The sequence below is a fragment of the Phascolarctos cinereus genome, unplaced genomic scaffold (assembly GCF_003287225.1).
Source record: "Phascolarctos cinereus isolate Bilbo 61053 unplaced genomic scaffold, phaCin_HiC Scaffold_726;HRSCAF=1367, whole genome shotgun sequence".
NCBI classification, from domain to species: domain Eukaryota; kingdom Metazoa; phylum Chordata; class Mammalia; order Diprotodontia; family Phascolarctidae; genus Phascolarctos; species Phascolarctos cinereus.
The window spans coordinates 180,366,464-180,390,028 of NW_027556098.1; the positions used below are offsets into that span (position 1 = coordinate 180,366,464).

Sequence of the window (23,565 nt, forward strand, 5' to 3'; positions counted from 1 at the left end):
CCTGAAGTTAAAGCTAAATTCACCTAAGTACACATTCAGAACTATAACAGGGAATTTTTATGCCTGTGGCAACAGAAAAGAAGGGATTAGGGAATGGTGGAGTGCTCATCTGAGGTGTGGCTGCTGAGAGGAGGCTCACCTCAGGACACCTCAAATTTTCTACGCTACAAAGAATTGGCTGCTTCTCTAAATATGTGGAGGGGATTGTGGATGTAGCCATTGGAGCAAGAAAGTATACCCCAGATAGCGTTGTTGGTATTCTCTAAAGTTTGGTAACGATCGGTAAAACATCAGATTCTTTGCCCTAGTTACTGCTCTGTATACATATTAGGGGAAGGGATAGAGTATCAATATAGTGTTATTTTCCCCAGAATTCTCTCTTCGAGGTGTAACTCTAATGAGAAAGTTATGAGTCCTGGGGAAGAACAAATTGGTAATAGGAAAGGTCAGGAGAGATACTTTTAGGTAAAGTTTGCCTTTGGTTGCCTCCTACTATTCTTTACATAGCTTTCTCCTATGGTCTTCAATCTTTGTACTGGCTATCCAAAGTATCCCATATAGGGTATCCTGCCCAGGTCTGCTTTACTTGAAAGTGCCTTATTCTCAGAATTCCTTTAATCCTTCCCTTCCCCCCCCTATCTCCTTTCCTTTCTTTTCCCATGTTTTCATCATAATTCAATTTCCCTTGGTATATCTGATCTCAGATTGGTATAAGTAGGAAAGTAATCTGATAGATTCATTAAGTATGTATTGTATTCATTATTCATGAAGCTATGAATGATACCACAGTGACTGGGCTTTCCATGATTATTGTTTCAGTGTTTAAAGAGAACACTTATTCATTCAACTCTCTTTCAGATAATGTAGCTAAGAGAAAAATGGCAGGCAGTTCCAGGGAGTTATTTTTAAGGAGCAGTGTTCCCTTAAAATCATGGTCCCCGAGCAAGTGATCCCTTTCTGTATTGGACAAAGCCAACTGTGCCAATTCTCCTAACCCATTATATGCACTAAGTCAATGTAGTGTCAAAAGTGGAAAGGGGAACAAACCAATGGAATGTGACAAAAAACAGTAAAAATCTTGACTCAGCCTCCCCAATCTGTTGTTAAAATGATTGCTTGTTGATTACTGTTGAAGTGAAGATTATCAATGCTTTACTCTGTTTTAAGCACTACCTTCTAGAAACATTTTTATTTAATTTGTCATATTCTAAATATTCAAGCATCTTAAGTTTAGAGAAAGACACGTGCAAACTGGCATAGACCTCCCATGTTCTCAAATATGGCTGTATCCCCAGTACACTTTGAGGTAACATTTATAGGAATCTTGAACAGAAAGGATCACAACGTATTAAAATATATTTTGGGGTTATTCTAGAATAATAGTCACATCTCAAACTTTCCTTGACCACTCCCCTCAAAGACTGAAAGGTCCTTAGTGTCAGGCCTAGTATTTGATTACATTTCTCCTAAATCCAAGTTCACCTCTTTTTGCATTATTCCACTTTAGTGTTTACACAAATGGCCTCTCACGTACTTCTACATGCACAAATATATAAGAATAATACTCTCTTACAATCACATCTATCCCTATACCAATAAGTGTCTGGTGCTTAGATCATAATCTGAAAAAAGTTTGATTTTGCCAGCAAAATTTTAAGCTATGGCTTCCTATCTATCCAATCCAATTCAATAAACATTAATTAAGTGCCTATGATGTACCAGGCACTGGGCTAAGAGCTGGAGATAAAATTAATAAAAAGAAAGATAGTGCATTTCCTTCACAAGCTTATAACCTAAAGGGAAAGACAGTACACAAAAAAGAGGCATGAAAGCATGGTGGGGAGGAAGCAGAATACCAAGGGGCACCTGGCAAAGGGACATCTTGTTCAGTGTAGCCAGAAGCAGGCACGGTAGAAGATGCAAAGTAGAGTGCTATCATTTCTCTGACTTCTTTAAAATCTGTTCTTCTGAAATTTAGTATATTTATCAGACTATGCCTGGTTTCTTTCTCTTATTACGACATTTATTATGAAGTAGAATGACTTTTTCCCAAGGACAATGAATAAATTGTTCCTAGAATGGAACATAGTACTACAGAAATGGTCTGATGAGCACAGACTACAGTGAGACTATCTTTCTGGATACTATGCTTCTTCTAGGTTGTCATTAACTTTTTTTGATTATTCAGCCACACAGTAAATTGTGTTTTTGCTTATAGTTACCAAAATGTCCAGATCTTTTTCATAGTGACATTTTTCCTAGCCACACCTTCTATACTTTTTCGGCATTAGAGATAATTTCTGTTGGAAAGAGCCTCAGCCACTATCTAGTTTAACCCTTACTTAAATAAGAATCTCCTACATACTATACCTAGTAACTGGTTATCTACCCTTTTCCTGAAGGCTTGGATTGAAAGGAAACCTCCATTCTCCAGAGGAATCCCATGTCATTTTTGATAGCTCTAAATATTGGAAATTTAGACCAAAATTTATATTTGCCATTTTGTTACTTCTGGTCATTGTTAGTGATTCTTCCTAGAGTCAAATAGAAGAAATTGAATCTCTCTTCCAGGTGCTAGACAGAATAGGACATAGTCTTCCAGGTATGGTTTAATCAGGCTAGAATGCAGAGGATGATACTATCACTTCTCTAGTGCTAGTTCTCTTTCTCTTAAAATATGGTCCAAGACTGATTTCTCTATCTTTAGCTGCCACATGACAATATTGATTTATGAGGAGCATTCAGGCCTCCGTAACCACCAGATCACTTTCAGACAAATGACTTTCTTGACAGGCTTCCCCTTTGTCCTATGGGTGAATTTAATTTTATGAAACTGAGTATAAGTCTTTGCATTTATCTTTATTAAACTCAAACTGTTATAGCTGCTAGAAATTCTTTGGATCTTGACCTAATCATGCAACTTATTCACTATCTACAGATTTGTATCATTTGAAATTTGACAAGCATGCCATTTATGTTTTCTTATAAGTCAATAATAAAAAATATTGAACAACTCAGGGCCATGGACAGGTTCCTGGGGTATGCTGCTAACAACTTTACCATAACTTCCTTATCAATTCACTGTTTCTCATTCAAATGTATAACCTCCACTCCTTGAGATACTAAGTTTCTTCACAGAATCATATCTTTTAAAAAAAATATTTAATGCTAGTCACTTTATCCTATTTATCTTATGTGTTCCTTTTTAAATATTGCTTTGTTATTTGAGTTCCAAATTCTCTTCCTCCCTCCAGCCCCTCTCCCACCTATTTAGAAGCAAGCAATATGATGCCCCTTATACATATGAAGTCATGGAAACCATATTTCCATATTAACTATGTTGCAAAAAAGCAAAAAAAAAAGAATGAAATAGAAAGAAATACACTTCAATCAGCATTCAGAATTCATCACTTCTCTCTCTGGAGGTGAATAGCATTTTGCATTATGAGTTTTATGGAATTGTAATGGAACATTTTATTAATCAAAGTAGCTAAGTCTTTCAGAGTTGATTATTATTATAGTAGTGTTCTTCTCCTAGTTTTGCTCACTTCCCATAAGTTCGTGTAAGTGTTCCCATATTTATTCCTTTTTAATAAGTTAAATCCATTCATAACTATAATCTTTTCATGAGTCCCCCATCACTAAATCCCAGTGATGGTATCTATGATGTCAAATTTACCTCCATTTGCCAGAAGTGCTAGTTTCCATTATTATGTATACTTTGTGCATTCATGTATGAACATCTGGAGCATATGTGTTTTTATTGCTGTCTCACTTAGATATCGGTTCCTTTGAATTACAGTTTCTCTCTATAACTATTCTTATTTCTTATCCTCTAATGACTATAGTAAAAGCATTAGTAGAGTACATGGGAAGTTATAGGAATTCCTCACATTCATTTTTTGAACTAACTTCTAGTTGATTTTTTACTTAACTTCCTCTACCTTCTCATTCCTTTTTATCTTCTTCATGTTTTAGAAGGGTTTGGGAATTCTTGGCCAGCAAGAATCAAGGAGCAAGCTGCAGTGTAAACTAGGCAACCTATGATTATTATTCACTTATCCACCATTCCAAAACATTCACTTAATGATTATTAAGCATAAATTACTGGGCTAAGTACTGAGAATGATAACAAAGATAAATATGATGTCTTCCTTTTCTTCAAAAATCTTCTGTCCAGTAATGAAGAAGAGACATGTACACAACAGCTATTACACAAAAAAGAATATAATTAACTCACAAGAGCAATGTAAAGTGCCAGTGAGGTCTGAGAAGGGAAATGCCATTTGCAACCAGAAAAATCAGGGACATCTTCATGAAGGAAGTATTTTTTGAGTTGGGTGTTGAAAGAGGGGGCACAGTTCTGAGATAGGGAGAAGGGTATTCTAGGTATAGGGAACAGTGTGTGAAAAGTATAGAGAAAGGAAATTTTGGAAAATTTGAATTTTTTGATTATGATGAAGTTTGGAGCCACTTTCTGGTCATTAGTCTCCTAGAAGCTTTATGTGTCAAATTAGTTTTATCTCCAGGAAATAAGATGCTATATTCTTTGAAAAATTTGAGGCTTTGTATAAGGAGAGGTGGAAAAACAAATATTACAACAAAATAAGCATGCATGGTTGCATATCCATGAACTTAACAACAAAACTTAAGCTTCTCAATCTAACAATTGTCACATCCAGAGATGGAAGATAATTTAGAGATCATCTAATTAAACCTCTTTGCTTTATAGATAAAGAGACAGAGTGGTGAAACACACTCTCTGTGGTCATATAGACATTGTTAAATCCAAACTTTTAACTCAAGTATGGAGAAATCCAACTACAGCACTCTTTCCACTATTTCACATTGTCTTTTGCCCATGTAGGAAGAAAATTTCCTCATGTATGCTCGTTTACTTTGAAACAAAATAGAACTTTCAACTGTTCCAAACATGATAGTTCTTTATTTCCATACTTCCCATTGATTCTGTGTCTGTATTCCATTCTATTCATTCAAGCAACACATTTATTTTTTGTATCATGTGCAAGACCTTGTGCTAGAAATTGGGAGAGATACAATGATTTTTAGCTCTACTCTCATAAAACATACAGTCTATATAAGGACAGTTGAAATGTAAAAAAAAAAAACCCCTATAAAACAAAGTAGAATATAACATGTGACAAGAGAGGTTTGAACTTAGTGTAATTGCACTTTTTCAGAATAAATTCCTAGTTTTCAAAGATAGATATAGGATATTAGGAATAGTATGAGAAAAATCATAAAAGTAGAATTACATATTGGCATGTCTGATGGTTAGTTCAGGTGGGCATCTAGCTGGCATAGTGGATAGAGTGCCAAGCCTGGAATCAGGAAGACACTTGAGTTTAAATCTGGCCTCAGACATTTACTAGCTGTGTAACCCTGGGTAAGTTAATCCTGTTTGTCTCAGTTTTCTCATCCAGATGAGCTGGAGAAGGAAATGACCAAGCATTCCAGCATCTTTGCCAAGAAAACCCCAAACAGGGTCACAAAGAGTTGGATATGACTAAAAACAACCAAACAACAACAACAACAAGAACAACAACAACAAAGTGTGCTGAAATATAAGGAATAGGAGCAGTGGTAAAGAAGGATGCAAAGGTAGTTTAGGGCCAAAGCATGGAAGCAATTGTAAATAAGACTGACTTGAATGCTAAAACTCATGAGCTTGTATTTTATTTGCTAGACAATGGAAAATCACTGAAAGTTTTAAATCAGGTGAGAGAAAAAGTAGAGGCAATATTGCAGGAAGATTATTATGGCTATGGTATATAGTACAGATTGGAAAGAGAAGATTGGAGGCAATTGGGAGACTGTAATAAAAGATCAGGTTCAGGGTACTCTTGACTACAACTAGAATAGTGACAGTGGGAATGGTTAAGATGGAACAAAGTGAGGAAATAATACAAAAGAGGAGTATAGGATTTGGTGACTAAATGGATATTGGATGAAGGTTGTACTGGCATCATGGAAGAAAAGGGATGATTCGAAAATGACTGTAGTTTGAGTATAGCCTCCAAGAGAAAATCCAGTAGCAAGTTGTGGGAATTATGAGGTAAATAAAATTAAAAAAATTTTTTTTTACAGTTCTTATATTTCCTCTTGTATACCTCCTCTTCCATCCCAGACAGTCATTTCATGAAAATAATTTAAAAGAAGAAAAAGAAAAAAAAGTAGAGGAAATTCAGCAAAAATGATCAACTCATTTTTAAAACAACGTATAGGATGTTCAACCCTCATGAATCTCCCTTATCTACAAAGGAATGGGAAAGATTGGCTTCTCGTACCTTCTTCAGGGACAGTCTTGTTCTTTATAACTTTGAAATTATTTAGATTGGTTTGTGATTATTTTCCTTTCATTTTAGTTGTTGAAGTTCATATATTTTTGTTCTGTTTCACTTTGCTCCAGTTTATGTACATTTATTCATGCTTTTCACTATTCACCATTTGTTGTTTCTATAGACTGGTAATATTCCATCAATTCATGTACCCCAATTTGTTTAGCTATCCCCCAATCCAAGGACATTTACTTTGTTTCTAGTTCTTTGCTCCTACATAAAGAGTCTCTGTAAATATTTTGTTGCATATGGAGGCTTTATATCAATGACCATCAAAGGATTATGTTTAGACTCAACATCAAGAAATTTGAACTTCCTAAGAATTAGAGCTCTCCATAAGTGGGATAGGCTTCTTCAGCAGGTAGTTATCCCTACTCCAAATCATAGCAGATATTTTTAAGTAGGTACTAGATAGAACACTTTAAGGTATGTCATAGTGTGGGGGGGTGTCTTTTTCAGGCATAGGCTAGACTAGACAAATGATGAGGTCTTTCCCAAATCTCTAATTCTATCATTCTGTTTGGGATAATGATGACATTAATACACACATTATCAGAAGGGTCTGGGTTTGCTCAGGACAATACAGTTATGTGTAAAGATGAGGAGTTGCTTGAAATGGAAAAACACTGTATATGAAGATTATATGTGGATCTACATCAAGTCTATGGTGTGAAACTTCAGTAGATTGTCAGTTTCATCCTCATATTTGTGCTCCTGTTAGTTCTTTCTCCAGATTTGTGGAGCTTAGTTCATCAGGGAGCACAAAATGGTGACTATTTACCTTCCCAATTGCTTCTGATACAGGACCTTACTGACAATCCTTTGGTAAATGCTAAGAGCAGTTGTTTTTAAACTTTTGCATACAAATATAGTCCATGGACTTACAGCAAAACAATTTTAAAAGGGATAAACTTGTTTCTTTAGATCAGTAATTCTGTTTCAAGAGGAGATAGTGAAAGGAATGTTTAAAAACTTATTATTTCATCGCTGTGTTTTATATCAAGTCCTTTATTGGCCTTAGCTCAGAGGTTTCTGTGTGTGTGTTTGTGTGGTCCATATATGTATATGTAAATATGAAGTCCAATTCATTGTTTTGCTCTTTATCTTTTTTTTTTAATTGATGCTAAGCATTTAAAGATAAATACTACCCTAATTGTTGTTTTGGTTGCATCCCACAAATTTTGATTTGTTGTTGTCACCTTTAATATGGTCATTATTGTCATTATCTTTAATGAAATTATTGATTGCTTCTATTATTTGTTTGTTGACCCACCCATTGCTTAAGATTAGGTTATTAGTTCCTAATTAGAGCTTTAAGTTTTTCAAAGCAGTTTAGGTTCATTATTTCATTTGATCTTTACAAAAGATCTGTAAAGTAGGCAGGACATGAATTATCACCCCCATATTACAGATAAAGAAACGGAGGCTCAGAGAAGTTAAGTGGCCATGCTCACATAGCTCAGAGTTATCAATAGTTCTTTATTTCAAATCCTAAGCTCTTTCTACTACCCCATACTGTCCTTCTTCCAATTTGAAGATGAGATTATCCACTTTCAAGTCACTCTTTCCAACTCAAAGATAGGACAACTGAAGTTACACAGAGATTACTTGGATCTCTCAGTAGCATACTTTAGAGACTGCTGTCCATGTTCTAGGTATGTACATATTTAGAAAAATGAGCTGTGCGTGTACTTAGGGCCATAACCACCCCGCCTCTACCCATTCAGTACTTAATATAGTATTTTCTATGTTCCAGGCACTGTGTAAAGCATTTTACAAATATTATCACATCTGGTCCTTGCAACAATACTGTGAGTTAGGTGCTGGGATCGGGGTGATATTTCCTCCCCATCACTCAGAAAAATTCAGCCTCATGCCTTGAAAACAGTACAGTTCTAGGTCTTTAAGGCCCTCTATCTGCAGCTCAGCATAATGCTGCTTCTTTTCCTAGGTCTCAGCAACTAAACTCAATCCGGCTTGCTTACCCCGCTCTCAGGGTCTTGTTGCCATAGAACCACTCCCCTCTTTAAAAAAAAATTATTTGTTTATTTTTAACATTCCTTTCTTTTTAAATTTTTGGTTCCAAATTCTCTCCCTCCCTCCCACCCTGCCCCCACCCATTCAGAAGGTAAGTAATATGATCAATTATACACATGAAATCTTATAAAACATATGTCCATATTAGCCATATTTCAAAAAAGGTAAGAAAAAATAACATAAAAAATATTATTCTTCAGTTTGCAGCCAGAGTTCATCAGTTCTGTCTGGAAGTGGATGGCATTTTTTATCATCATGAGTCCTTTGGAATTGTCTTGAATCATAGTATTGATTAGAGTAGCCAAGTCTTTCACAGCTGATCATCATTACAACTTCACTATTACTGTGCACAATGATCTCCTGGTTCATCTCACATCTCTTTGCATCAATTCATATATGTCTTGCAATGTTTTTCTGAAACCAGTCCACTTTTATAATTTCCCACAGCACAATAGTACTCCATCACAATTATATGTCGCAATTTATTCAGCCATTCCCTAATTGAAGAGCATCCCCTTGATTTAAAATTCTTTGCCACTACAAAAATAGCTGCTATCAATATTTTTGTACATATAGTTCAGTTTACTTTTTCTTTGACCTCTTTGGGATATCATCTTCCCAGACAGGAATGTAAACAGTGTAACTTTGTTGAGTCCCTAGTGATTACTCTTTCATGTTTATCTTTTTCTGCTTCTCTTGAGTCTCGTGTTTGAATGTCAGATTTTCTATTCAACTCTGGCATTTTTGTCAGGAATGCTTGAAAATACCCTATTTTGTTAACTACTCATTTTTTCCCCCTAAAAGATTACACTCCATCCCATATGTAGTGCTTTCTAGTTAGGTTCTTTATGTGGCTTATAAAGCTTTTATATAATAATTGAAGAGCTACAGAATCTTAACTCTGGAAGGGAACAGCCCCCCTCATTTTATAAATGATGTTTCAGATGGAAGGTTACTTGGCCTTATGTCACATAAGTATTAAGTTGGAGAACTGGGACTCAAATTGAAGCCTTTTGATTCTAAGCCCAATGCTCTTTTCTACTAGACTATGGTGCTATCCTTCCTGTTTATAGATGCCTCTAATGATGGTGTTTGCCTTATCTGTGTTTAAAAACATCCCTACACCACCAAGAATCTTTTTCATTGCTTATGGATGAAGTCTCTTCTGACTCCAAGAGACAACAGTAGCCTGTCACCTTGGCCTTTTTGCCTCACAAACTATGAAGAGATCCTCTTTCCCCATTTCCCAAGTTCCTTACAGCCTTCTGTTGCCTATATTCCTATGCCATCTCAAGGCATCTCCTAGGGCCTGCTTCACCTTATCGTTACGGAGGCTAAAGATGAATGGATTCAGAAGTGGGGTGATGATGCATCCCAGCGCTGAGACTCCTTTATTAAGGAGCATAGAGTGGGCCTCTGATGTGCGGATATAAAGGAAGATGGAGCTGCCATAGACGATGACAACCATGGTGAGATGTGAAGCACAGGTAGAAAAAGCCTTCTTCCGTTCTGTGGCTGATGGAGTCTGGAGGACAGTAGCAAGGATACATGCATAGGAGACAGAAGTCAGTACTAGGGAGCCCAGAAGAACAGCTGTGGAAAGTATAAAGGCCACTAACTCTAGAAGTTGGGTATTTCCACAAGAGAGCCGCATAAGTGGCCAGCTGTCACAGAAGAAGTGGTCAATGACATTGGGGCCACAGAAAGGCAAGCTAGCCATGAGGATGGTAGGAGAGAGAACCCAAAGGAAACCAGCAATCCAGGAGGCTATCACTAGTCGGACACAGATGGGACGATTCATCAGAGTCTCATAGTGTAATGGACGGCAGATGGCCAGATATCGGTCAAGGGACATACAGCCAAGAGGAAGAAGTCTGTGGTGCCTAGGAGGAAATAGAAGTAGGACTGCATGATGCAGCCAGCAAAGGAGATAGAGTAGTCCCTGGTGAGGATGCTGACCAGGATCTTAGGTACAACAACGGAGACTAATACCAGCTCTAGGAGGGACAGATTTCTCAAGAAAAAATACATCTGGGTGTGCAGGCGATGGTCAGAAAAGCTAAGCACAATGATGAGGAAATTCCCTGTGACTGTCACCACATATGTCACCAGAAGCCCCAGGAACAGTGTGATTTGTAGGGTCCAGCTACCAGGGAAACCGATCAGCACAAATTCTGTTACCTGGGTCCAGTTCTCTGGATACATTTCCCTCTATCTGTGTGGGGAAAAGGACATCAGAGATGATTGGAGGTTAAGTAATATATAGTCAAGCAACTTTTCATTTTTCACCTACTATACGGAGGGCCCCAGGCTAGACTGTGGGAACATAAAGGATATAAGACAGAGTCTCCAACTTGCAGGTAGCTGAAGACAAGATTTTGGGAAGAAATTTTTTGTGGAAACATTCTGATTATTTCTAACCTAGGTATTGGTAAAATCCCTGTATATTTCCTACCATATTTTCTAGGAAGACCTGGTGAGGATAAGACCATTGTGCTGCATATCCTTCTTTAAAATAAAGCCAAACTCTCAGGTAAAGCACCTGCTTCCATAATTTTATATTAAAAACTTAAATCTTGGGGCAGCTAGGTGGTGCAGTGCATAGAGCACTGGCCCTGGATTTAGGAGGACCTGGGTTGAAATGTGGCTTGACATATAACACTTACTAGCTGCATGACCCTGAGCAAGTCCCTTAACCTTATTGCCTGGATAAAAAAAACAAACAAACAAAAACCAAACCAAAACAAAACAAAAAACTAACAAACAAACAAACAAACTTAAATATTCCAGACCTCTACTCAGCTTGGTAGGCTATCAGCCTAACAGATAAGGACATACTTATATAAGACCCAAGTGTTTACAAAGTGCTTTTCTCACAGCAATCCCATTAGATACATAGTGAGGTCATTATTATTCCCATTTTTTTGGATGAGCAAGTTGAATGACTAAAAAGACATACAGCCAAACAACTAAGGACATATTAAAGCCAAGAATCAAATGAATCCAATTCTTCTTACTAAAAATCCAGAGTTCTTCTAGAGTTTGCCAACGTACTTCCCATCTGAAGCTAAGATACACCACTGGATTCTGGGTGGGGAAATAGTAAACAAAGGCTGGAGGTCTGACTAATATAATACATGACTGAAGTTAGAATGAATGTATGTAATAATAATAACTTGCCATTGGGGTTATTGTTTAAAGACAATGAACCACATATTAGGAATAGAAATTTATAACTGTAGGTATTCAGAAATGAAATTATGCATTATTGTGACCTCTGCCCCTAAATCTTCTAGTCACAAATGTCTTCTGAATTATCTTGGCATAGTAGAAAGAGAATCTAAAAGAAATTAAGGGATATTACAAATCAGAGGGGAAGAAGAAGCATATTCCAGGCACGGAGAATAGTCAGTGCAAAGGCAGGCAGATGGAAAATGTGGTGTTGAATGGGAGAAACAGAGAAAAATGGGAGATCGGAATTAATGTGTATTGGATATTGGTTTCCTCATGCACAAAATGAAGGAGTTGTACTAGAATGCTAAGCATTCAACTCTAGATCCTTTGAAAAAATATTAAATTATGTTCTTATCACATTAAATAATTTTATCATATTTTAATTCTTCAAAAATTGGTAAGCCATTAAAATCAGTTTAGCAAAAAGTTATTGAGGCTCTAGTGTCATTTAGTGGAGAATTGAATTGATTTGAGTCCTTACTCTTCCACTTACTAGCTTCTGCCTGTGAACAATTGCTTAATGTATGGTAAGCCTCAATTTCCTCATCTGTAAAATGGGAATCATAGTATTTATTATCTCTACCTGATAGTATTGCAGTGAGAAAAACACTTTGTTACCTGTAAAAGGCTGTAGAAATGAGCTATGATTACTTTTATTATCTATTACTTTCTGAAAGCATGTTTGGTAGCTCTCTATCAGAATGTTCAATCAGCATGGCGTGAAGGAAACAGGCTTGGATTGTGAGTAAGAACCCCTGACTTCTAATCCAATTCTGAAACTTACTAGCAAGAGACTTTGGAAAAGTCATACCTGAAATGGATATATAGATGTTATGTGGACAGGAAAGGTATTGGGACATTGGCTCAGTGATAGGTAATGCCCATCCAGAGAAAGGGGAATACTATTAAAAGAGAGAACTGGAGATTATGAAAGGACCAAGACTTGGAAGCCTTAATTTAGAAGTCACAATTAAGCTGGATGCACCAGATGGAGTCTTAGGAGCTAAGGGAAGATGGGAAAAACAATGTGAACCAATAGGAGGTTTGAGAAGGAATTGAAAAAGCCAAGGACAGTGTTAGCAAGCCTTCAACAACTTCTTCTCCTCACACCTTAAGTGTAGGTACTCTGAGCAGCCGGATAACAAAATTCTTAAATTCTGGCACAAATCACTATTGTAGTTTGTACTTTCATAAGATGTAGAGGGAACCTTGCTTATTCCCTTGGGATTGAGCGAAAGGACTTCCTGCCAGACTTGGTAGACATCTAGAGACTCCACTCTCCACTCCAGCATTGTCCCTTTTCCAAGCCAAGGATAAAACCAACTGACCCATCTGTTGGCAAGATTTTTTTTAATCACCACATAACCTTTTGGCCTCTTACATCATTATCTCAAGTGACTCCAGTTCCTTAAAACAACTCACCCTGAGCATGAAACTGCAGCGAGTGCCTGGTACCCCATAGGATTGCACAATGTTAGAGATGGGAAGTGCCTTAGAGACCATTTAGCTTTCTCCTTCATTTTATAGATGAGGAAACTAAAGCTGGAGTGGTTAAATGAAATCCTCTAGGACTCACAATGCTGGTTAGTGTCTGATTCAGAATTGGAAATCAAGTATTCTGATTTCTGGTGCTTTAGCGATTCCTGGTGCTGTAGTCTCTTCATTCATGCCAGATGGTTCCACAAAAAGCAGTAAAATGGTAGATACATCATCCATCTTCTGCACTATAAAGTGAGACAGATGTCTACATACAAATACATAATCTACCCAACAACAAAAGTGACTTATCACTTCCAAATGGAAGGAAGCTACATTGAAAAGACACCTTTTGTAATATGAAATCCATGATCAAGTCTCAATTAGTAGAATTCTTGAAGCCCTGGGCTAGATGGAGCTTACAGGCAATTAACAAACATTTTATCTGCAGTGGCCCACTGATCTATTCTCCACAAGCTGCCAAACTGATATTCTTTTTAAAAACTTTTTTTTTTTTTGTGCTAGGGAATGAGGTTAAGTGAATTGCCCAGGGTCACACAGCTAGTAAGTGTCAAGTGTCTGGTCCGAGACTGGACTTGATCTCAGGTCCTCCTGACTCCAGGGCTGGTGTGCTATCCACTGTGCAACCTAACTGCCCCCAAACTGATATTCTTGAAGCACAGATTTGACTAAATCAAAAAATTTATCTGGCTCCCTATTTCTTCTAAAATATTCTTGCCCACTCAATGTCAAGATCCCAATAGATGCTGGAGGTCTAGTCAGAGCAGGCAGTGAAGAGTGCTTCTTTTCTCTTTCTTTAGCCTCTGTTAGCCATTTTCCAATGAATGCTAGACTCTCCTCCTAAGCTGCATGCTGACCACTCACTCCATTCCCATCACTGTGTGAACAGGGGTCCCTGAGCTCATGTTATACTCTGACCATCATGTCCAGTCCTTTTTCCTCAAAAATCACTGAGTAGGTCTCTCCAGTTGTACCCCAACCCCACCCAAATGGGACTATATGACTGCTCATATAACTTGGCTGAGCAGTGAAATAAAAGCAACTATCCTTCCAGAAAGATGGTAGGCCACTAGTTCTTACCACCTGCCCTCTGTCTGTATCCTAAGCACCACTAGCCATTTCCATCTGCCCTGGAGATGAATTCTCCTATATGAGCAACTAGATGACATAGTGGATAAAGTGCCAGACATGGAGTCAGGGAGACCTGAGTTTGAAACCTGCCTCAGATACTTACTTGCAGGGTGACCCTGGGTAAATCACTTAAATTCTATCAGCCTCATTTTCCTTATTTGTATGATGAGGATAATAATAACACCTATCCTCTAAGGTTGAAGTTAGATAAGAAATGCGAAACATTTTGCATAGTTTCAAGCACCATATAAACAGTAGATTTTCATTATGTGTTCTCTCGCTTAATTGGAAGATGGGTTCCTTGAGACCCAGTAGTATCTGCCTTTTAAATTTTTATCCCTAACTTAGTAAAGTTCTTGGCAAACAATAAATATTTAATCAATGCTGATTCCTTTATTCCTTTAATTGTTCATCAGTCATTCCTTCTTTTCTTTTTTCCTGAATAAAATATAAATACTTTGATTTGATGTTCAAACCTTTACAATTTTGCTCTAACCGACTGATCACAGCTGATTACATTTTATTCCCCATCACAGATTCAAAATCTTAGCCAACCTGACTTGCTTGCCGTCTCACATCCATTACAGTTCATTGCTTGTCTCCATTTTTTTTCAGTTTATTCTCCCTTCTTGGAATGTCCTCCTTCCTCATCTACTCCCTTTGGAATCTCCAACTTCCTTCAGAACTCAGTTCACATGCCAGTGATACTCAAGATCTTTTATGACCTTCCCAGATGTTATTAATCTCTTCTACTCTGCCCCCTCAAGAAAATTACATTGTATTTGCTTCTATTATTTTGTACTTACCGATTTATGTACATTTTCCCCAGTAGAATATAACCTTCTTAAGAGATAAGACTGTTGGAATTTTGTTTCTGCATAACCAGAAATAGTCCCTGGGACATAGAGGGGAATAATAGAGGTTTAGTGAATGAATAAATGGATGTTAAATGGTTGACCCCAATCTAAATGGGATCTAAATGGAAAACTCTTAACATATCCTCACAGAGCTGATGAAATAGAGTTTGGTATCTCAGAAGCATAAAATCCTAGAGATTGAAGGATCCTTCAGGATTATTTAGTTCAACTTCATTATCCAAATGATTTCATGGAGTCTCAAAGGGATTGAGAAACTTATTCAAAATCATACAGTTCCCATGCTTCATAAATTTGTATCCCTCATCTTTTTGTCTCAGAGGTCCACCTAATTAGTCAATTGAACTTTAGTGAAATCTGAATTGGGATCAAATACAGGCACTGAGTTTGAAAAGCCATCACTGTCCATGGAGTGAAAAAATCTGATTCACTTACTTATCCCAACATTTCATTCCCTTAGGGTTCTTCCCTTGGTCATTCAAGTTTCAGCTTCAGAGGACCTAACTGGTTCTAGGGCCAAGTGAGCATTGCAAACAGAAAGAGTAAACTATAGCTAAGACTTCTCCCTCCTACTAACTTGAAGTAGGCATTCATTCACAGCAGGAGGTGCAGTTCTTTAAACTTTACACAGTTAATTCGTTCCCAATTCTATCAATTAAAATTTGTTTTAACTTTCTTAGAGCTATGATCCCCAAAGAAAACCGTTTTGACCCATGCTTGTTAAACATGAGTGCTGTAATTAACCTCTTGAGGGAAGAGATAAGTGCTGGCTTTCACTTACACATTGTCTTTTTGACCCATAAAGAGAACTAGTGTTGTTAGAGGTATAACAAGCAAATTTGGCCAATTGGGAAAGGGACATTGAATCCATTGAGAATAAGCAGTGTGAAAGATACCCTCAACTAAGATTTTAAAGATAAATTCAGTTGAGGGTAATGAGGAACTGGTACACCAGGATCCATGGTAGGTGTGATCCTGGATATTGTCGCCTATGAGAGAAGACTGTGGTATATCGGAAGGTCATTGTAGGTAGTTTGGGTATAGAGTAATTTATCTATAATAGAGTGGATAGTGAAGAATGATGTCATATTATAGTTTTATGTTTTAACTATTCTTGCTAACTACTTTAGATGCTATTTGCTTCTGTGCCTCTGAAGGAGCGCAGTACCTTCTCAATTTTAGTTTCCTTTAGCTCCAAATGCCCAATTCTCATTACACTGTGAATCCTAGATACTGACTGTGAAACAGTAAGGCATATTCAGCTTAGGGGGAAAAATGTGGCTTGTCTAACTATTGTTCATAAAGGCTTTAGACCTTAGACACACAAAGTCTGTATGTTATCCCTTAATGCCAAAATAAAGTAATTAGGTTTATCCTTTTGTACTTCTTCACGCTCTCCTACATGGTAACTTTTTTTGCAAAAAGGGTTTTTTTAATCACATTTTTCAAAATATCTCCTTCATTGACCTCTTCCTTATGACAATGAAAAAGTTATACAAAGAAAATTGACAAAGGAGCTACATCTGAGGTAATATGTGATATTCTGAACCAATGGTCTCCAACCTTTCTACTTTGTAGTCAGTTAGATTGGAAGGATAGATCATTGGACCTGAAGTCAGGAAGACCTAATTTCAAATCTTACCTCAGGCACTTACTGGGTTTATGACCCTAGGCAAGTCAGTAAACCTAGATTTGCCTCAGTTTTCTCATCTGAAAATGAGTATAAAATAAGCACTTAACCCCTAAAGTTGTTGTGAGCATCCAGAGAGATAACACACGGTAGAGTACTTAGCAAACCTCAAAGTTCTATATAAATGCCTATCTATTAATATAATTATACTCTGTTCTTTTCAGTGCAATTATGTCAGCATGACTTTCTTAAGATGAAATTTCCATTTGTTGACTTTCTGTAATTTTTTTTGTAATCTTATCCCTTTCTAATGTACCTCCCTATACTTATTGATTTAATGTGATAGGTGCTCAGAGTGAATCATAATCTATAGGTTCTGCGCTCCTTGAAGGTCTCCTATACCTAAAAATTACTTCTCCCTGTCCTCTTGTTTGCCATTGAAATTCCACTTTTATAATGCACCTGATCTCTGTTCTGTAGAAAGACGTTTCCCTTTAAAATTATATCACCTTACAAGTGGCTATTGCATCTAAACAAATATCTGACTATTCTTCTGACCCACTGCATTTGTAAAGCCAATAGGGAGACAGAAGGAAAAGTAGAGAAGGATGGAGAAAAGGATAGAAAACAACAAGATCTTTAACAACTAATGCAACCATTTTCCCACATGCTTGTCCCCTACCTAAACAAGGTTTTGAATTAATCAGATCACCAGAGAATGGTTTAAAACAGAGATATTCTCCAGTTCAAGATAAGGTAACATTGTCTTTTTAAAGAATAGTTTCTCTGTAGTCAGTGGATCAAAACCTACATAAAGTTTCCATATTGACCAGCAGATTTTCATCTTCAACAAGCTTATCTCCTTGGCAGAGGAAAAATATACATAATGCAAAAACATAAATGGAAAGATCAATAATAACAAAAATAACAATAAAATCAAACCTGAACCCTGTAATAATGATCAAATTTGGCCCCAAAGGAAAGTTGAGAAATTGCATCTCCCTCCACCTTTGCAGAAATGGGGTACTGGGTATAGAATATACTGTGTCACTGGGTACATCTGTTGGTTAGTTTTGCTAAAATCCTTTCTTTTTATTCTTTATTATAAGGGATAGCAAATGGTATAAGAGAGGGAGAGATATATTTGGAAACAAAAGTGATATGAAAACAAAAGAAACCTTCATGTGACTGTTTTGCAGTCACTTTCCTAGAAATTTTAGTTTACACTCATTGTCTCTATTTTCCCCTTTTCACTCTATTTTCATGCCCTTGAACAATACTTCTCCATACTAATCCTTGATTGAAATAGTTCTTTCCAACAATACCAAAGATCCCTGCCCTGCTATCTTCAGTGACCTGTTCTTAATTGTCGTTCTACTTGACCTTTCTATACCTTTGACTCTGTGTCTCATCCCTTGCTCCTGGACATATTTTTCTTTCTTGTCTTCCAAGACATTCTTCTCTTGATTCCACACCTACCTCCTTGACTCTTCTTTCTCAATATCTTTTCCTGTATAACCATTCTCTTCCTACCCCCTAGATTTGAGGAGTCTTCAAGACCCTTTCCTGGTTCTTCTGTACACTTTCTACATTAGTGATCTCATTAGTTCCCATTGATTCAATGATTATTTCTATGTAGATGACTTCAAATCTATCTATGTAGCTTTAACATCCCTCTTGGACTTTAGTACCAGTATCTGAGGGATGTTTGGGAACATGACATCATGAGTTTTCTAGAAGCCAAATATTTATCAAGGGATTTTAAATATTAAGATAAGAGGAGAATGAATTCCAAACAGGCTAGAATTGCTTTTTAAAAGTGGTATTTTAATAGAAAATTTTGGGACAGTAAAGCACATGTTTTTATTAGTCTCATGTAAGGCATATTATCTCTCTCCTTCTCCAATTTTACAACTTTCTGTTTGTGGCTTAAATTAGGTGATTTCCATTTCAAGAAATTTTGGTGTAAATCTATTAACAATGGGCCAGTGGACATTCTTATGTGGATGTTGAAGTAGAATCTCAGACTTAATATGTCCAAAACTGAAGTCTTTGTATTGTACCTCAAATTCATCCCTCTTCCAAACTTTGTCTCCTACTCCTCCTTCTTGTTCTTCTTTTTCTTTTTCTTCTTCTTCTTGTTATTCTTCACCATCCTTTATGTCACCCATGTTCATAAAACTGCTGCCATCATTTATTCTTTCCTTAATTTCACACTCCTCCCAAACATTTTTAATCAATTGCCAAGTCTTGGCAATATTGTACCCATAACAACATCTAACAGCTTTCTCATCCATTCCCTTCTCTTCAGTCACATAACCTGTGCTCTAGTTCAAACGCTCATCGCCCTAACCTAGGTTAATGTAATAGCTCTTGTTTTTAAACTTTTCTCCTGAGTCATTCTCTATAAATCTGTCAAATGAGTACACATAAACATACATATATAAACATAAAAGATAAATATGACTATGCCTCTACCTATCTCTTTTTAAATTAATTTTTTTTCAATGCACAAAAATCTGCCTTTTCTTCCTCTCACCACTTCACCCCATTGAGAACGAAACAAAAACAAAACCTCTGTTATAAATTTGTATAGTCAAGGAAATTCCCACATTGGCCATGCACAAGAGAAATATGCCTCAGTCTGCACTCTGAGTCTATCATCTCTGTAAGAATGTAGCACTCTTTGCTAAAAATTGCAGTAGATTTCCTTTAGGATAAAATATACAATCCTCAGCCTGGCCTTTGAAGCCTTCAACAAAATGTTTTATATGTGTCTTTCTGGTCTTATTTCATATCATTTCCCTTTAAGAGCTCTGTTTTGCTTATAATGGCCTGTAACTGTTCTCTGTACATGAAATTCCATTCACCCCAGAATACCTAATGAATGAAAATAAATGACCAAAGAATCACAGAGGTTATACAACCACTGCTAACTCTGAAAATACTAAAGAGCTCATACCAGTTATCACAACCACAGTTAACTCAAAACAGTAAAATAAAAGAAAAATGAAATAAAACCAAAGAGCTAACAGTGGTCATAAGCAAAAAGTTTTTTTTTTTTTAAATTCATGACCGAACGGGACATAGAGAACATTACAAAAAGCAAAATGGATAACTTAGATTACATTAAATTGAAAAGTTTTTTCACAAAAAAAGCCAATGCAACCAACATTAGAAGGATGGTAGAAAATTGGGAAAGAGTTTTTCAACCAGTGTTTCTGATAAGGGCCTCATTTCTAAAATATATAGAGAATTAAGTCAAATTTATAAAAATACAAGTCATTCCCCAATTGATAAATGGTCAAAGGATAAGAACAGGCAGTTCTGAGATGAAGAAATTAAAGCCATCTATAGTCATAAGAAAACATGCTGTAAATCACTATTGGTTAGAGAAATGCAAATCAAAACAATTCTGATGTACCGCATCACACCTATCAGAGTCGCCAACATGACAAAACAGGAAAAGTATAAATGTTGGAGAAGATGTGGGAAAATTGGAACACTAATGCATTGTTGGTGGAGTCGTGAAATGATCCAACCATTTTGGAGAGCAATTTGGAACTATGCCCAAAGGGCTATAAAATTTTTTTTTTAAGGGGGCAGCTAGTAGACACAGTGGATAGAGCTCTGCCTCTGGAGGTCAGGAGGACCTGAATTCAAATCTGGCCTCAGACACATGACACTTGCTAGCTGTGTGGCCCTGGGCATGTCACTTAACGCCATTGCCTCACCAAAAAGGGAAAAAAAAGACTTTAAGAAAAACATCTGGGGATCTTTAACTCTTTAACCCAGCAATAGCACTTCTAGGGCTATATTCCAAAGAGATCATACAAATGGGAAAAGTACCCACATGTACAAAAATATTCATAGCAGCTCTTTCCGTGGTGGCAAAGAATTGGAAATTGAGAGGATGCCCATCAATTGAGGAATGGCTGAACAAGTTGTGGCATATGAATGTAATGGAATACTGTTGTGCTATAAGAAATGATGAACAGGCCACCTTAAGAAAAACCTGGAAAGACTTGTATGGACTGATGCTGAGTGAAGTGAGCAGAACCAGGAGAAAGTTGTACACAGTAACAGGCATGTTGTGCAATGACTAATATAGATAGACTTAACTCTTCTCAGCAATATGTGGATCTAAGATATCTCCAAAGGCCTCATGATGGAAAAAGCCATCCACAAAGAAGAAAGAACTATGGAGTTTGAATGCAGATTGAAGCATACTATTTGCAATTTTTTTCTTCTGTTGTATTTTGTTTCCTCTTTCTGGTGGTTCCTCCTATTGGTTCTAACTCTCTCTCTCTGTCTCTCTCCCTCTCCTCTTAAAATTAATTCATATAACACTGTACATAGTTTGTATTTACTTAAATATATGTGGTATTTCTGTATTAGAAGATAAGTTCCTTGAGGGCAGGTATTATTCCATTTATGTCTTCATATCACCAGTGACTAGCACCGTGTCTTGCATGTAGTATGTGTTTGATAAATTTCTGTTGAATTGAATTCAACATCAATATGAATGATAAAATATGTGCTAGAATACAGCTACCTCCCCTTAGCCTGTCACAACTTTTTCAGAGTTAAGAAAACCATAGAAGAAAGCTGGACTTATTTAAGTGCTTTACTGGCTCATGTCAAATTTGTATAAAAATCAGACCAACAAGGTAATCAATAAATAAAGCAATACATTTATTGAGGGTCAAAGAATTGCAGTCTGGAGCAATATCTGGAAAAATTCAGTGAGGAGAATTAAAAACAGAGGTTATATATACTCAGGAGGGAAAGCTAGGTAGATAGATGGAATAGTGGGTAGGTTACAAGTTATGTATTACAGGGTGATAGTATATTCCTAGAAAAAACCACAAGATTGGTTTAGGCTGCTTCCAGCCAACAGAGGCAGGCCACTGACCATGTCCTTAGCCAGGGTCAATAGGGGTCAATAGAATAGCTGAACTACAGGAAGAATGGGGTTGCAGAAGTGTTCTTGGAGATATCTGCCCAGCAACAGGGACTGTTAGAAATTGCTGATCACAGCAGAGATTCTCAGGAATTTATCTTGGGCACAGAGGAAGATTTGAAATTGCTAGTCAAGACAGGGTAGGGGTCCCAGAATTTCCCAGAGATTGACACTTTTCCTCTTTTGGTTGGAGGAGGGGGTAAGAGTCTCCCCTAGACCAACACTACATTTTGGGTCACTTCTAGGTGCTACTGATCCATAACACAGATCCCAATATAGAGAGACATTTTGACGATACTTACTTCCCAAAAAGGGGAGTAAGGTACACAGAAGAAGAATGAGATATCTCTGAAAAAAGAGGGATGGTTAACATCCTTAAGGCCAAAAAGGCCACCAATGGTGGGAGGGATTGAACTCAGCCTTGGCACGGAAAGAAACCTGTGAGCCAGGAATACCAAAAGTCAGGTCTTTCACTGAGGGGTTATGGATTGGAAGGAAGTAACCCAACCCCCCAATATCCATTCAAGCTGCATATTTCACCTTGATTCTTGGATGTCTCTGGTCTTTAGGAAACATCTTCCCTCAAGGAAGCTCTTAAGTGGACTCTTCTTTTAGAAGATTTGCTTCTTTGGTTCCATGTTACTTGTAGATCCCAAGATGTTTTTCTTAAAACCTTTTTTTTTCCCTTTTTGGTGAGGCAATGGGGTTAAGTGACATGCCTAGGGTCACATCTACCAAATGTCCTGAAATGGGGTATGTGAATACACTAAATAATCACTTTCAAAACAGTGCATATCAAATAAGTTGTTTATAATAAAACAGGACATGCTCTACAAACAGGTGTTATTTCCACATCAAATAATAAACCTAAATAAAACTGACTTTTTCACTGAGGTAACACAAAGTATTCATAAGTTACTGATTTCTAAGAAAACTGATTGCACCATTTTTTCCCTTCAAAACAGGCTCAGAATTAACTAGGTGGACATATTTCTTGAATGGGAAAATGAATTTAGAGTGCAACCTCAGCCTTCCCAAAGTCAACCTGCCAACCTTATTCTTAGGGATAAATATCCACTGGCCTTAGATCTCAGATATCACTCCCATTTAGGTGCCGGCATTTTTCTTTTTTGAAGTGGTGAAATCTTGCAGCAAACCTAAAAACTAAGCTAAAAAAGAACATTCATGGTCTCAAAAGGTTTCACCCCAAACAACTGATTATGGTAGGACTGGACACAATTGTCACTAATAATCCCAAGTTGTTGTGATAAATTAGTTAACAAAAATTTATCAGGCTTTCTAAAAAAATCACAAAAATTTTACTTGACATTCCTTTCTGCTGGTATTTTACCTTCTCAAAAATAGCTTAAAATTCATCCTGATGTAAAAGGGAACATAATATTATGAAGTAATAACATTCTGTAAATTCACATAGATAGTGAATATATGATAGCTGACAGATGTCTATCTTTTATTCAACCCTTTGCAAAAATAAATCTTTAAACTAGAGTTAAGTCTAAGTTGGTTAAAATGTAACTTCAGTATAGACCACCACAGATATAAACAAATTCTTAACTACCATAAATTTTTAATTGCCATCTCCTCCCTCTTCAAGAAAATATTTACAATGGGTAAAGGAATAGGAATTTCATACAGCAACAGCTCTTGCACAGGGTTGATAAGACGAGTTTATATCTCTGCCCAAACAGATGGTCTCAAGTAAACAAGGAGATTATACAAAGTCATTTTCTTTGTGCCTTTTCCCACAATATTCCCTTTTAAAATGTACATTTTAAAATCATGACAATAACCCTTAATAACTTATTTAACAATCTTATG

General features: G+C 36.8%; 1 protein-coding gene across 1 annotated transcript; it reads right to left on the reverse strand.

Annotated features, from left to right (window-relative positions):
• Positions 1 to 9,651: 9,651 nt before the first annotated feature.
• LOC110207143 (olfactory receptor 6T1-like) lies at positions 9,652 to 10,601 on the reverse strand. The gene is given in 2 exon segments (XM_020984718.1): positions 9,652 to 10,253; positions 10,256 to 10,601. Coding segments are annotated over 2 exon segments (948 nt in total).
• Between the last annotated feature and the right edge of the window lie 12,964 nt (positions 10,602 to 23,565).